The following is a 17,176-nucleotide window of genomic DNA, read 5'->3' on the forward strand; positions in this document are numbered from 1 at the left end:
CATCCGCTGGTTAGTCCAGTTATGCCAACCCACCCCGCCCCAGTTCCGACAGAATAATGCATTACCATTGCGCTGTATAAGTTGGCCACATGCACTGAATATCCTATCACATCAGCCAATTATCCAATCACATGATTTGTTGAGGCAAAGTCACATGACTTTTTTGATGCACATCGAGGAATTTATTCAGTAAATGTGTTTCCATCGTAGTTTATGCTCGTCTTCTTATTGGATAAAATAATGATCCACCTCAATTGAGTGCATACATTTTTTATGCACATTTTGGAGATTTAATAATGATAATGAGTCTTTATTAATCACATATACATTACAGCACAGTGAAATTCTTTTCTTCGCATACCCCAGAGCACAGGGTCAGCCATGATGCAGCGCCCCTGGAGCAGAGAGGGTTAAGGGCCTCGCTCAAGGGCCCAACAGTGGCAGCCTGGCAGCGCTGGGGCTTGAACCTTCTGATCAGTAACCCAGAGCCTTAACCGCCAAGCCACCACTGCCAAGATTTCACTTGCATCAGGTGTTTCCATCCAGTGTTTTTTATGCGATATACCAAAATTTGCATAAAATACATGGATGGGAACATGGCTTTTGAATAATTTGACTTTTGAACCAAAAAATTGCACCTGTCCTCTATTATTACGGTCTAGTGCTATTTGTAATACCGAGCTTAGTCCAACCAATTAGTGAGGCCATATTTCAAACGAACATTCTGTATGCAAGATATGGAATACTTTCTGCAATTACTAATTTTGATCATTAATAACTGCACATCCAGAAGTGTTTTATTCCTCTACAGCAATTTGTCGACATTTCTATTATTTACGTACAGTTCCCTCCACTAATATTGGCACCCTTGGTAAATATGACAAAGAAGGCTGTGAAAAATTGTCTTTATTGTTTAACCTTTTGATCTTTTGTTCAAAATAATCACAAAAATACTCTGCTCTCATGGATATCAAACAATTGCAAACACAACACAGGTTTATTTAAAAAAAAAAAATCTTTGTTAAATATAGGTGTGCAACAATTTTTGGCATCTGCATTCTGACCAATCGGAAATGTGAACTGTAACATAACTGCAAGGAACTGAAGCAAATATTCCATTTCAGTAGGAGGTGCTTCCTTGTGGGAATCAATCCTTCTTTTAGTACATACTGTATGTATGTGTGATATCTGTGAGATATTTTAAACCGGTGCAGCCATTTTCTTGCAGCTATTTCTGTTTACACAGTGAGCACAGGACTGTGTGGATCGTCTCTCTCGCTCTCTCATTAGCTAAAGGCTTTTAGCAGGCACATGCGATGAGAAAGTGGCATTTAACGTCAGCTGAAGAACCGGGCTAGACTGTAAAGCCTGTAATGATCAGTAAGTGAGACAAGAAAAAGAAGACAAGAAGTCTCAAAGAGCTTATACAGTAAGAGGCTCTGAAGTGACAGGAGATGTCTGACTCTGTCTGAGCATTACGGGTGATCCCAAGACAAAGGTAATGACAGTGCCATCAATATGTCATGGAGAGCCTTTCACTCAATCTCCATCTACAAACAAAAGCCCATTCTTCACCCATGGCTCTCCTATTATTTGATCAATACAGTCCTGCTGTCAAGGTGGAAATTATCCACATGCAGATTTAGATTTTTCCTTCTGGAAGTTGAGAACTTCATGTCTTTTTTTATGTCTTGATATGAATTAGCGCTAGTGTATAATAAACAGTGAACGTTATTTCTCCTTCATGTTGTTGTGTTGAGACTGTATGCTAATGCTTCAATATACATCTAGTCCCTGTATGAAATGTTGTAATAGTGCAGTCAAGCCTGCAGCAAACAGATTATACATCAGTTTCTTATTCTTCTTTGCCAGGCAGATACGTAGGTGACTCAGCAAGCTGCTCATATTAGGGCAGTCATCAACCATCTCAGCTGCTGTCCATCATTCCAGAAAAATCCCTACAGTTTTCATTGCTACTCATTTGTTTTGAAATGAAACAATCCAACTGCTGCAAATTTCCTAACCATGTAACTGTAGGTCACTACCTAGATTTCAATTCGTAAGGCTGATACGATATTTCACGATACCATTGATAATCTGATACGATACAATATGATACAACATGATTCGCTTTAGTAGCCTCCGATTGACATGTGACCAAGTTCGTTCAAAATCTGGAGCAGACCGATCATTAACTTACCAAATGATAATGACATGGGATTGTTGCGGCCAAAAACACTTGATTTTTTTGTGCCAATAATTGTTTATATATATATATATATATATATATATATATATATATATATATATATATATATATATACTTGCTTAAAATAGCATAACAGGTTGCATTTCTCTACTTACCTCTTCAAATAGCTCCAGGCTGTAGGTGTTATCATCATCAGCGAAGTAGACGATGCCTGACTGAGTGCTGTTGGGGCTAAAGGTCTCCCGTAGCCACCGGAGAGCCAGGTTCCGCTGCATGGTTCCCCGTGGGATCCTGGGATCCCGTGCATCCCCTCGCAGCTTGTAGTTACGAGGCGTCTCGACGTTCAGGTGCGTGTAGTTAAGTCCAGTCTCCCTCAGCAGACGTGTGACCAGCGGCGTCCTCCTCTGTGCATCCTCCACCAGGATCCAGTGCAGGTTGGGGACATGCAGGAAGGTGTTGGCGAGCCGAGTGAGCTCAGCCTTCTGCACTGGCCGGCTGTAGGTTGGCGTGATGACGTGGATGGTAGGCAGGGCGTCGGACCACGGAGGCGGCCGTGTGTACACGTACTCGGTGCGTACCACCTCCACTATGTCCTTATCAGAGGAGCAGAACTCCTTCGAGTCGCTTGTTTGGCTTCCTGCGTCGCGTCTGCCTTCACCGGTTCCATCATCTACAGGGACAGAGAAAGAGAATTCAGGCATTAGAACGCCCCGGAGCTGCTCTCACTATGTCTGACACATGCCAAGAGCCCAAGAGGAGTACCTGACAGGCGGTGCCGTTGGACCATTAGCCGCTCGGGTATGATAAAGATCTCTTTAACTAGATGGTGACAAGCTGGAAAGAGTGAAAGTAGGCAATGTAAGAGGGCAACACCCTCAAACTCAGACCTGCTGCAAATCCTCACATTTTCACCTTTAAAGCTTTTGGAAAGAACTGTCCAATCTCAGGAGTAGAGCTGGACCATTTGGAAAAAATGACAAATACTTGAGCAAAAATAATGATGTGCTCACAATTACAAATATAATGATTTACACTCTCAGTCTATAATTGTATAATGAAATCTGTCTTTTTAAGTACTTAGACAATACATTAAACATATTCAATGAAAATAACATAGAGGTTAAATGTAAGTATGTAATTCATTTGGTAGCAAATCTAACCCAAATGATGTGCACGTTGATGTTTGTAAGAAGTTTTTAGAAGTACCATTAATAAAACAAACAAGACATTGAGTAGAGAAATGAAACGCTCTGACACCTGTTGTTTTCAGCATGAAAATCTCCTTGAAGCTGACACCTGTCACGCGTTCTACTCCTCACACACACACTGAGTTAACAGGTTTGTCATCGTCGTCCATCGAGATGCGTTCAGAATAGTGTTTTTTAGAAGAGTGACGTCATGCTGTGTTGTCATCCGAGTTATATGACATGTACTTAACGTGCGTAAAGCCTAGTTCACCCTGCACAGACAGACGCAGACCGACGCTGACGATCACCGACGTGTAAAAGTTGGTCGCTGGATTTAGAATGTTAGGAAACACAACCATCATGATCACACTACCCCAACACACACCAACAGACTGGATTAAAAATGGATGATCCTTTTACCACATTCAACCTTTTACTATTACTAAGGTTTTTACATATCGTTCTTCACCTGAAAAGATGAAGAGTGAATTGAGCGAGGTTGTGGGTAAAGCCTTGGTCGTTGCGACATGAGAGGCAGGACAGCTTTCTGAAATTTACGCAGAGAACTGCAGACAGAAGATGTGCAGAGCTTTCAAAATGTTGCTCGGCTTGCCCCCAAGCAGTTTCAACAATTCCGAGTAAGACATCTTAAGGAATTCTATGTGGTAAGCTGAGACCTTTATTAGATCATTCATTATGTATAATATTTTGACGCAAATGTAAGTTATAAACGTTTGTTGTGATTTTGCTTCTTACTTCACGAAACAGAGTACGGAATTTGGCATACGGTTAGCGGACGATCCTGATTAAAACAAAAAGAGCAAATGATCCTTATCAGGGGACAAAAGAAACTATTTTATTTTTTAAAAAAGTACATCAATACATCATTTATCCTCTTCTTTCTGATTCGTCCAGAAATCTGCCATTTTACTCCTAACATTGATTTAGCACGTCTAGCACCTAGCGGACAGACTTTCGTTTCTATGGAGCTTTCAGGGACGATTGCCTCACCGTCATGGCAATGGTTTGTACCCATGTCAGATTATGTCAGAGTTTCTTGGAAAATCATTCCACACCGCTCAGACGTTCCATGAACGGCAAACACCAACCATCGCAAAGAGACATGGTTAACACACAGATCTGACAAAACCAGACAAACATGTACTGTATGTTACTGTTGGTCAGTGTCTGTCGGTGCAGTGTGAAATAGGCTTAAGTGGTGTGATGTTCGTCAGAATTATGGGATCATTATGGAATTATTCAGAAGACTATAGTGGGTGCAGAATGTCTGAGTGTAAGCACTGCTTCTGTTTGAAATGTAGGACACAATGACAAATCGGTATGGACAGCAAGAGAGCTGACCCGAGACCTGAGCCAGAAATCTGATAACTGGCTCTGATAACTCAAGAGATTAAAATGGATCAGAGTACTTTGGCTACTAGAGTTTAGCTGCTAAACAGATTAGCCTGATGACTTTTGGTCTGAACAAGTTTAGATTTCAGTCAGGTGCAACCAGGTGTGGGGGGTGGGGGGTGGGGGGATGTTGTTGTCAGGGGTTTCACAATACAGGCTGTGATAGGGCAAAAATAGGGCGAGTTTTATTGAGACTGAAAGAAAGAATTTCCTTAGATATAGTAACAGAGAAAATGTTGTGATGAAATTGCAGCTGCATGAATATTTATATATATGAGAATGTAATCTCTGATAAACTCTCTTTCAAAACAACAACAGCACTGGGTTATTACAGTTTACAACCCCAATGCTGAAAAGTTGGGACAGTATGGAAAATGCTAATGCAAACAAAGTGGAGTGATTTTTAAATGTACTTTGACTTGTATTTAAACAAAAAAAAACATATAAAGATGCGGTATTTGATGTTTCACCTAATCAACTGCTTAGTTTTTTGAAGGTAAACGCTCATTTTGAAACTGATGCATGCAATATGTTCCAAAAAAGTTGGGACAGGGGCAATTTAGGACTAATAGCAATGTGACAAGTTGAAATGAGGTGATGTGAAACAGGTGAGGCAATCGTCTAATCATAGTATATAAGGAGCCTCCAAAAAAGGCCTAGTCCTTCAAGAGCAAGGATGGGTTGAGGCTCATCAATCTGCCAACAGATGTGTCAGTGAATAATTTAACACTTTGAGAACAACATTCCCCAAAGACAAATCGGTAGGATTTTGGGCATTTCACCTTCTACAGCGCACAATATAATTAAGATTCAAGGAATCCGGTCGAATCTCGGTGCGTAAAAGCAAGGCCGAAAACCACTTCTGAATGCGCGTGATCTCCGATCCTTCAGACGTCACTGTCTTAAAAACCGTCATGAGTCTGTAATGGATATCCTGACATGGGCTCAGGAATACTTTGGTAAACCTATTTCAGTCAACACCATTCGCCGCTACATCCACAGATGCAGGTTAAGGTTTTACTATGCAAAGCAGACATACATCAACACTGTCCAGAAGCACCACAAACTTCTCTGGGCGCGGTCTCATCTGAGATGGACAGTAGCACAGTGGAATCGTGTTTTGTGGTCTGACAAGTTAACATTTCAAATAGTTTTTGGCCAAAGCAGCCATTGTGTTCTCTGAGCCAAAGAGGAAAAGGACCATCCAAGCTGTTATCAGCGTCAGGTTCAAAAGCCAGCGTCTGTCATGGTATACACATCTGTGAGGGCAGCATTAATGCAGAAAGATATGTACACATTTTGGAGCAACATATGCTGCCATCCAGAGCAGGACAACGCCAAACCACATTCTGCCCGGATTACAAACGCATGATTGCGTAAGCAGAGAGTGCGGGTGCTCAGTTCATATGAACAGTATGATAGCTTTAGGACTGCAATTGCCACAAACAGTTTTGCCCTCAAGTCTCCATCAGTGAACAGTGGATAAGTTCAACAAAACAGACTTCATGTAAAAACTGTAATTAATTTTCCTGGTTACACAACTGCACTATTTGACCGTGTAATATTAGCACATTTATAGAAGGGATTTATTTATAATTGCACATTGCATCTGTTGTTACCCAGATGAGGACGGGTTCCCTTTTGAGTCTGGTTCCTCTCGAGGTTTCTTCTTCATATCGTCTCAGGGAGTTTTTCCTTTTCACAGTCCCCTCTGGCTTGCTCATTAGGGATAAATTCATACATTTAAAATCTATATCCTTAATTTATATATTTCTGTAAAGCTACTTTGGGACAATGTCCATTGTTAAAATCGCTATACAAATAAAACTGAATTAAATTGAATTGGTGTTTTCAGCGCCCAAACGCTTAATAAGTGTTATTAAAAGAAAAGGTGATGTTACACCATGGTAAACAATTGACTGCCCCAACTTTTTTGGAGTGTGTTGCAGTCATCAGATTTGAAACGAGTGAATATTTTCAAAAATGAATTAAATTCACAAAGTAAAACATGAAATAATGTGTTAATAATGTGTTTTCAATATAGTACAGGATGAACTGAATTTTCAAAGGACTCTTTTTGTTAGGTTTTTTTTGTTTTGTTTTGTTTTGTTTTTTTTCATTTTCCATACTGTCCCAACTTTTTCGGAATTGGTGTTGTATAGAAACTAAATGTTTTACTCTATATCTTTGGAAAATTTTGCTTGAATATAAACAAACAGACTTACAGCAGGTCAAAATCATGTACTTAAAAAAATATTATGTTGTAGATTAAAAAAACAACTTTTGAATATACAATATTATTAACCATTCGTTACTGTTTCATTAGAAACATGAAGGGACATCGTCAGTCGATGGTACATAGTTCAGTTTTGTGATTGTTACAGCCAAAAATGCTTGATTTTGCTGTGGCTATTTTTTCTCTACATTTGCAAGAGTTTTTTGTGTTTTTTTTTTTTTTTCTTCAAAAAACTGCATAAATTGGCAAATTTGCAATTGCACGAAATTGTTCTGCACGGTCTTTCTCAGTGATGTTTGTTGGTAAATGAAATCGTTTCAAATATTGAGATTATGCCACAACACTGGAGATTGTAATAGCTAACTACAGTAGCCGGCACTAGCGGTGCACAAAAGCCGAGTGGAAAACTGAAGACCATCTATTGAGCGTGTGACTGCAGCAACAGTTTACTAATAGTGTGTGATTTATGTACCAACTATAGGAAGAAAACATCCAATGAAACATTTTGTTTGTTGACGTGACATGATGTGAATATGTAATTTTGAAACACAAAGAGGTCTGATTACCCTTGCGGATAGCGAGCAGGGGGGCGATGGCACTCTGGTGCCACACAGTGATGAGCAGAGTCCAAGGTAACACGATTAACACGATGGCAAGAATGTCTCTTCTCTTCGGCATCTCCAGGGTTGATTCTGTGCCTGGTCATTACCTGCATGAGGATGGTAAAGTGCATCAGTGTGAAAAAGAGAATGTGGGCCTACTAAAATAGGCTGATTGTGGTTGTACATGTCTATCCTGTTTAGTGCTCCTGCACATTAGCACTCTATTTGTATGTGTGCTATTAAGATAAGTGGAGGTTGAAGCTTCCTTTTGGTTAACTGCGGGGTTCTACAAGCAAATGATTATCAGAGCCAACTTTTGGTGTTGAATGCTTTGCATGTGACTCACTATTACGTAAGGACTAAAACACTACAGTTTGTGCAGATTTAGGAAAATAATCAACTATGGTGGGGTGTGATGTGGCCTGACATGACACCCTGAAGTATATTATTTTACAAAAAAGAGCATGTTCTGAAGTGTTTTATTTCCCATATACTGCAGCAATTTGCCAATGATTCCAATTGTCCGTTCATTGAAGAATATCGTGTCATGCATTTTATCCCTTTATAGTTACTTTTAATGTTGTGGAACGTCCGCAAAACAAGTTCGTTCATATTATCGCTTATGTTATAGCAGCTATAAACACTCGGGCACTCACTTCCTCTTGAAGTTAATAATACTAAAATGTAACTTGTTAAAAGTGCAAAACATAAACGTGGTACAAGACGTAATGTTACACCTCTACCTCGGACTGTTACAAAGTGCTGGAGACTCCTTCCGAAATGTCCTTTGTTAAATAATGTTTTAAAGCGATTAACGATTTAAATCTGTTTATTATTACATTATTACAAATAAGGATTGAGAATTAACTGTACGGTAAAGACTATAATACCTGAACATGAACATGACATGTGACATATCCTAATAATGAAAAGTGTCATTTTGGCCTCTTTGACATCAGCACTAGATTTATAACCGACCATAAACTGACTGACTGCATGATGAAGTAAACTGAATTGGTGAATGTACGTGTATGTGTGTGTGTGTGTGTGTGTGTGTGTTTATATTGGGTATCCTCTCTTACCCGTGGTTATAAGCGATGGACAGATGTGTGTTGGACGTGCAGCTCCAAAAGCCGCTTGTTAGAGATTTCGCACCAGGCCATCACCGCCCAGGTCATCTTATACAGCAAAGAACAGAACCTACAATACACACACACAATATAACAAAATAATTTAATCAACAGATACAGTATGCTAAACAAATATTCTACATGGAAAAGTTAAAGAGTTTGAGTAATTAGACTTTTAAGAAAATACTAATAGTATAGATCTTATTAAAACGTTTCATCTGGGAATATTTACTACATTAAAGAAAGTAAAAAAAACCTCAACAAAGTAAAAAATCTCATAACTTGAGTTGCAAAAGTTAAGGTTAGGGATCAGGTTAGCATTTATACCATTTCTTACAATTTTGCTATTACAATACAGAACTGAATTCAACCAAATTCCAACCACACATATATACAATACTATGACATTTTTCACATATATATTACATCATTTGATACTATGACACTTCACATATGTATGACATCACATGATCTTCTTAATTTAACTTTCTAATAGGATCGATTCAGATACAATATTTATAATATTCATCCCTCCCACTTCCTCAGAAACACAACTGATGGTCCCAATTCACCTACTGTCCGTCCTAAATAGTATCAGAAATTAGAATTAGCATGCCCAAAATCATAGTATGTTGAAATGAGTATCCCAAAGGTACCCGGATGCTCTACTACAGTATTTCCGGCAGATTTTCGAAATGTGGTTCCGTGGACACTTTTTCAGCTGATATTGCCCACATCTCCTTGCGTAACGGTTTGCTTCGCCGAATTCAACCTGGCGGACGAGTGTAACGTCGGTGATGCGTCTTCAGTATTTAATTACAAGAGGTGGAAATGAAATGTGGAAAAAGAAATCAAGGGAATGGTAAATTCAATTATATAGTACAAATTAGATAACAAATAATGAAAGAAGAAAAGCTGAAAGGCAAAGAGGAGTTTGTTTATAGTGAGAGTGCGTGTAACTAGGCTACAACATTTTCTTCCGTTACGTGACGTGTTAGTATGTCCCAGTACGTGCATACTCTTTTGCTACACACAAAAAGAGTACATACTTTTAGTGCGTAGTATAAGCAGGCGAATTGGGATACAGCAAAAGAGTCCGACTTTAAAAGAGCGACAGTCTATTGGGCCATGTTTCTTGTAAACAATGATGAATGACATTGTTCCAAAACATTTAGAACTGAAACGCATATATGATGAAGGCATGTGTGTGTGTGTGTGTGTGTGTGTGCTATTGTTTAAATGTTGATTCACACTCCCCCACATTTGGTTTATGTGAAGAGCAACAGGAGCTGACAGATTGGAAATATAAATCAATATAAATACCATGGTTTAATAGTGATAATAATAATAAGATTGATGCCATGCATCAGAGAGAAATGCTTTCATTTCAAAATTATAAAATGCATTTCTTGGGTCCAGACAATTGTGAATACATTTCATCATTAAAGGGAAAATGTGTTCATTTGTGTCAATGGCAGAAAACAAATGAGAAGATATTTTGATATTCATTTATTAATGAGCGTGTGATCAAATCATAATTACAAGCTGGAGCTTCAGAAGCATGTTACTGACCTTTACCCTTTCATTATGGTAGACGAAATGACACTCAGTGGTCGATTGGTGAGCAGTGGTGTTACATCTATTGCATTATTAATTATTGCTGGCTTGTCTATTTAATGGAGGCTTTTATGTGGAGGCACTGTACCCTGAGGGAGTTTGACGTGTTAGTTCTTTTAAGAGAGAGAATTTTGTCAATATTTACAATAGTAATGTAAAAAAAAATAAAAAATAAAAAATGGAGGTGCATCTGACGAGCATGTGAAGACATCATGAGTTTTCTGATAGACATTTGTTCAGGCAGGTCTGGTCTCGTCATCGCTGATGTTACAACCAAGCAATCACACAGGTGATGTCCAGATGCCTGCGGCAATACTCTGAGTGTGTGCTAGAGAAATAAATGTGCAGGTGGAGTGGAGGGGGTGGAGTTCAATTATCTGTCAATTTCCTCCTTCCCTGAACGGGTAATGCATGTATCATCAGCAAAAGCACATGGAGGAGAATGCTAAACATCACAGGCTGAGTTATAGACCTCAACAATCAATGTCTGAGATGGTCCGGATAACAGGCAGAGCTAACCAGCCGTGAACAAATCATCATCTAACTGGTGGCTAACCAGTTGTCACAGAGATTACTGGTGCACGACAAGAGAAGTTCAACGCACAAGCTGCAAATTGAACAGCGACGACTCTGCCGTGTTCGTGACACGGCGACACTCTGATTCTTTATTATGCCGAAGACGAGCAAGGCACCTGTGTTCAAATAATAATCTCTTATCTCCACTGTGTCTACTGAACATGCTGATTCGGTTGCGCTTGCTAATGTTTGGGTCGCAGAACAAAGAGGGAGCTTAATGAAAAGCCTCTTGTATACTTAGCAGCTCATTTCTTAAGTCTAGCCAGCACTTTGAATACGTTTCAGTAATGACTGGAGCTTCCCCGAGGAGAGGAGCCACAAAAGGTCATTATTGACGTGCCTGTCACTTCATTTGTGCACGTCAGCAAAGGTGAAATCTAAAAGTGACGTATTGATTTCAGATGCCTGAAGCTGGTTTAACAAAAAGGACAATGTACAAAAATGAGCATCACTATCCATGTACCAAAAAAATCCCATGGAATAAAAAAAAAAGAAGAAATTGTGTCATTTCTTTTCTCATGCTTGATTACATTTCCTCTTGCCTTAATACTGGAGGCAATCATCCTGTCAAGTGAGGATGCTATCAGTATCTTGAGATAAATGCATGGAAATTGTACCCATAAGTTATTTTAGTGTTTTCCACCTGCTTCGAATAAGTCCAAGTTTTCCATGGCATGGACCCAAACTTTTTAACTGTAAAATACAATAAATTCCATAAACCATTGTAGAATCTTTAATTAAATGAGTTATAATGTGTGGTATATATATATATATATATATATATATATATATATATATATATATATATATATATATATATATATATATATATATATACACAGTGGGGGAAATAAGTATTGCACACCAGACTTTGGTATTAACTCAAGAAATCCACATATATAAAGAAATCCAAACATTAATGTCCATAAATGAAGTTATGTGTAATAAAGGGGAATGACAAAGGAAAAAAAGTATTGAAGATGCTAAGAAAAAGCAGTTCTCCAAGGCAAGGTAAGGCAAGGAACCAGCTGAAATCCGTAAGTAATTATACCCCCTATCTGTGCAAAGTAATACCAGCTGGGTTAGTAAATTGATGGTCTATATAATGGCTTTTCGTTATCAAGGTGTCACACAAGAAACATCTCATGATGGGTAAAAGCAAAGAGCTCTCCCAAGACCTTTGCCACCTTATTATTGTGAAACAATATATATATATATATATATATATATATATATATATATATATATATATATATATATATATATAGTATTGTGCCAAAGTCTCAGGCACATGCAAAGACATGTGCCTGAGACTGTAGAGAAAAGATGCCTTCAAAAATGATTAAATTAAGTGTTTCTCCATTTAAAAAAAAATACCATAAACAGCAATAAACAGTAATAAATGAAACAAAGTCAGTATTTAGTGTAATGACCCTTTGCTTAAAAAAAAGTAGTCTCAGGTAGAATTAGTGCAGTTTTATAAGGAAATGAGCTGTAAGTTTTATTGAGCATCTTGCTCAACCAGCTACGGTTCTTCTGGAGACTTTGACTGTTGCACTTGCTTCTGATTTTTCCAGCAACACCCAGCAGCCTTCATTGTGTTTTTGAATATCATCATTATGAAAAGTGTCTCTTACCACTTAATATGCTGGTTTCTTCAATGACATAAAAAAAAAACAAAAAAAAAAACTTTTTTTGTAGCATTTAATTCTGTGATAGAAAACTAATGTTTGGAAATCTAAAATGTTTTTGTACTGACTGTCATAAAATAAAAATCTATAACATAGTTTGTTCTGAAAAAAGTTTGACTTTTGCACAGTACTGTATATACTCTCTATATATTGAAAATATACAGTGAGAAAGAAGAAAAACAGTGAACTCAGTGACAAAACTTTAACATGGTCTTCAAATAAACAGCGTTCGTTGTTAATCATGGTTTTTGAATGCGCTGCCAGAGGTTTCGTTTACGCTTTCAAAATTTTCATTTACACTCTGCAAGTTTACGTTCATCATTCTGGCACAAACCTCACATGTGGGTGGGTCTTAACAGCAATTTACTCTTATTGTCTAGTGAGACTTAACTGTGGACTGTAACTCACTGTTCACTTGCTGCCTAATATAACCCACCCCTTAACAGGTGCCACTCTAACTAGATAATACATTTTATTCACGTCACCTCTCAGTGGTTTTGATGTTATGGCTGATCAGTGTATATTTATATTAATTAATTAATTTATATGAATTATGCATTTTATTTAATGTATTTTATAGCATTCATCCAGGTGCTTGACATGCTAACATTGTACACTTATCCGCTGCTATTGGTGGATATGACTAATTTTACTGTACGTTTGGAAAAACTCCTGAAGGAAGCTCTCGACTTCTATTTATCTGTCCTTTGACCTCTTCTACTTCATTCATAACTGCCTAATAAGCCATCATCATTAGACCCTGCTCTGTGATCATGAATGTAACTACAGTCTTTTCTTCACTACTGTACTTCTCCACACACACACTGCTTTACTTACAGGAGACTGGAGAGAAAAAGCTTTAAGCACGATTCACTCTGACCCCTTAGACCATAAACATCAAAATGAAAAGAGCAAACAGGTCAAACCAGGCAGAGAGGGGTTTTTTTTTTTTTTTTTTTGCCAGAGGATTCACATGGAATGCACAAAACGCAGCTTGCTCAGAGAATGCATCACAGAGAAGGGGGTAGTGGAGGGGGACAAGTAAATAAACTGATATTCACCAAGGACAGTTTGTGTTTCAGCAGACCCAATATACACACTGATTGAGTGATTACATTCAGGACAAGTTAAAAAACAATTTGATCTCTGGAGAATGACTGCATATCGACACAAAAAAAAGAGAGATGTGTGGATGATGCTCTTCGCTGTGGTGTGACAGTGAGCGATTTTCTGACAAAAGGAAACCGCATTAGGGAATACAATCATTCTACAGACTATGTACTGACTTTATTTATTAGAATCTCCAACCCTTTCTGACAGCTTAATACCACATTCTCATTTTTTATTCAGGAGCATCACCATTTTCCATCCTACAGATCATAACCTGTGCGTTCTGTTCAGGTCATAATGACCCATTAGATAAAAGGTCTATTAACCTTTTATCAAATTGGAGAATATTATGTCATTTCCATGTGCTCGGATCGAGTTCTCCGAAGAACATTAAAATCCAGTTTGGATATGGAAGAGTTTGTGTTCTTGTCTTTTTGACTTGTGAGTAACAAGGTGATACTGCCCAGCGTCCTCAAGCACGTGGAGGGCTTTTTGTATTTATTTATTTATTTTAACTTAGGGAGTTTTCATTGGGCTCTTTTATGCAGGTAGAAAAAAAGTGCACTTTAAAAACTGAATGGAAAATGAATGAATTAAAAAAGTTCAAATGAAATCCAATGTTCTCCCCGTGCTGCTGGGGTTTCCTCCGGGTACTCCGGTTTCCTCCCCCAGTCCAAAGACATGCATGGTAGGCTGATTGGCGTGTCTAAAGTGTCCGTAGTGTATGAATGGGTGTGTGAGTGTGTGTGATTGTGTGCCCTGCGATGGACTGGCACCATGTCCAGGGTGTACCCCCCCTTGTGCCCGATGCTCCCTGGGTTTGGCTCCAGGTTTCCCCGTGACCCTGAAAAGGATAAAGCGGTATAGAAGATGGATGGATGGATGGAAATTAAATCCACTGAAATCGAAACCATTAGGAAAATATCATGTTTGGATAAGACACAAAAGTCTTTCAATATAGAGGTGATGCAAAAATATATATAAATAATAACATATGGGGATGCTGCAAAAAAAAAAATAGTATCTTGTGTATCACATGACAATATATTGAATATGGGCAAATGTATTGAAATGATTATATAAGATTATTCATCCTTTTTTTGGTGATCTTACTCATTTCAAGCTTCAAATTGTTTTTTTTTTCTGTTGGCAGATAATTGTTCTTGTTTCATGAAGTAAATACTTAAAATTATAAAAAAATTATTTGAAAATAGAACGAGATCGTTTCAAGCTTTATGTTAGTAAAGAATGTGTAAAGGTTTAAAAATCTTACACCTAGTTCACTGTAATCTTATAATAGTAAATACTAGATCAAATGAACTCTATTCAAGATATTTTCACTTTTTCTACTAATCAGTCCCTCCAGGATTTAGCGCTTTTGTGATCGCAGAAATGAACACAAAATCAATCAAACGCTATAATATTTGCAGGAGCTTGCAATTTTTTTTTAAATTCCACAGATTTGGGTTATGTGACGTGGGTCATGTGACATCATCACAAGGCACATTCAGCCAAAGTCCTCTTCGATTTATGTGCGTCAAACATGAGTACAGCTAAAAGGTCTCATTTATTAACAAACGTCACTGCGAAAGACCGTGCAGAACTATTCCATGCCATTGTCGTTTCGCCAATTCAAATAGTTTTCTGCAAAAAAAAAAAAAAAAGCACAAAAAGCCACAGCAAAATGAAACATTTTTAGCCGCAAAAATCACAAAAAAACTCCACGGAATTCTGTACAGACTGACTAATCCTCTTTGTACTTTGTATCACACGTCTACAGAAAAAAAGGGGAGAAACAACATCAGAAAGCTGTGGGTGAATTTGAAATTTACCTACATGCCTGCTTGGAGTTAGATTCAACATATTTTCCTAAACAACTGTTTAAAATTATGTATAAATATTAAATTCCTAACCAATAATTGTATAAAATGAATGAATGGAGCGAGTGAGTCATGGCTTCATGTTCAGTCTCGCTCAGTCAGTGATGCATTACACATAAAGTGTATTTATCAAGACCCATTTTTAATCAGAAGTAGCGTATGAGTTGACGGAATGAGCAGAAACAAGGACTAATTAACCAGACGTTAATATAACTAGTTTGTGTTTAACTCTGGGAGGACCAATGACTGTATACATGAGTGGACAACATAACGTACCACTGTGCACATTTAAAGCCTTTTTGTTTGGTCGAATGGAAAGTCGCCATTTTTGATTTTAGCTCTGGTCAAAATTGGAGCCAGACTCTGCGCAGTAGAGACCTTGGAGTCAGAGCATGTTGACTCCAGTCCAACTATATTGGTCCTGGATACCCCCCTGTTTCAAGCCGATATCGGTCCGATTGTTTTGGTGCAGATCCGAGCGCGATTGCCGTGTTCATATACGTGTAAACGGACCAAACCAAAGGAGAAAACGTGCCAGGTTCCAAAACAAATGCTCCAAACGAGCCAGCTGTACAAACACCCTGAGATAGGCTTCAGGCTCCACATGACCCTGTGTAGGATAAGCAGTATGGAAAATAGATGGATGGATAGATGAAGGTGAACAGAGTGTGTATAATATACAGTACTGCGCAATAGTCTTCGGTACATGCAAAGAAATGCTGTAAAGCAATGATGCCTTAGAACATAATGAAATGAAACATTTCTACAAAAAACATAGCAGACCACAATACACTAAACAAAGTCATTATATGGTGTGACAACCCTTTGCTTTAAAAAAAAAAAAAAAAAAATCAGTGGACTACAATTGGTGCAGTTTTATAAGGAAATTGGCTTGGCGAATCTGTTACAGTTCTGGAGACTCTGACTGTCGCAAATTTATTTGCGTGCAAAACCCAGCTTTATGTTTTTTTTTTCCCTAGAAAGTGGTCTGTTACATAATATGTTTCTTTCTTTACTGATGTACAAACTCTTCTTCTGTAGCATTTAATTTGTGCTTGGAAAAGTAATGTTTGGAAATATAAAATGTTTTGTACTGCCTCAATAATGCAAAAGTCATAAAATAAACCTCTATAACAAAATTTGTACTAAAAAAAAGAGTGTCGAAAAATAGGAGGCCTTTTGCACAGTACTGTAAATCAGTAATATAAAAGGAAAACAAGCTCTGCTACGGTAATTCGGTCAGTTAAATCATTCTGTGTATTTAGTCTATTGCATACATAATGTAAAAAATATTATTATTATTATTTTTACAGAATTAGATTTTTATTGATAGTTCAAGATTTTCCACTGTCAGATCATGCTTGTGTCACAATTTTACAAGTACATTGCTGTGAAATCTAAATAAATGGCCTGCATCAGTGAGTCATCCATTGCTAAGCAGTGAACAGAACCCGAGGATTAAGAGATGAAACATGTTTAACCATCGCTGATATTGTACGCTACTGAATGCCAGTACTGCCTCAGG

At 37.9% G+C, this 17,176-nt stretch overlaps 1 protein-coding gene across 2 annotated transcripts in view; it reads right to left on the reverse strand.

Moving 5' to 3' along the window:
- The window catches only part of b3gat1a (beta-1,3-glucuronyltransferase 1 (glucuronosyltransferase P) a), a 118,546-nt gene that overhangs the window by 15,619 nt on the left and 85,751 nt on the right, over positions 1-17,176 (reverse strand). For both annotated transcript variants that reach the window (XM_053622665.1, XM_053622666.1), the window contains 3 exons: positions 8,730-8,847; positions 7,612-7,754; positions 2,365-2,879 (listed from right to left, as the gene is read on the reverse strand). In XM_053622665.1, coding sequence (XP_053478640.1) covers positions 2,365-2,879; positions 7,612-7,723 — 627 coding nt within the window. In that variant the 5' untranslated portion in view covers positions 7,724-7,754; positions 8,730-8,847. The remainder of the gene's footprint in view (positions 1-2,364; positions 2,880-7,611; positions 7,755-8,729; positions 8,848-17,176) is intronic.

The sequence above is a fragment of the Ictalurus furcatus genome, chromosome 4 (assembly GCF_023375685.1).
Source record: "Ictalurus furcatus strain D&B chromosome 4, Billie_1.0, whole genome shotgun sequence".
NCBI classification, from domain to species: domain Eukaryota; kingdom Metazoa; phylum Chordata; class Actinopteri; order Siluriformes; family Ictaluridae; genus Ictalurus; species Ictalurus furcatus.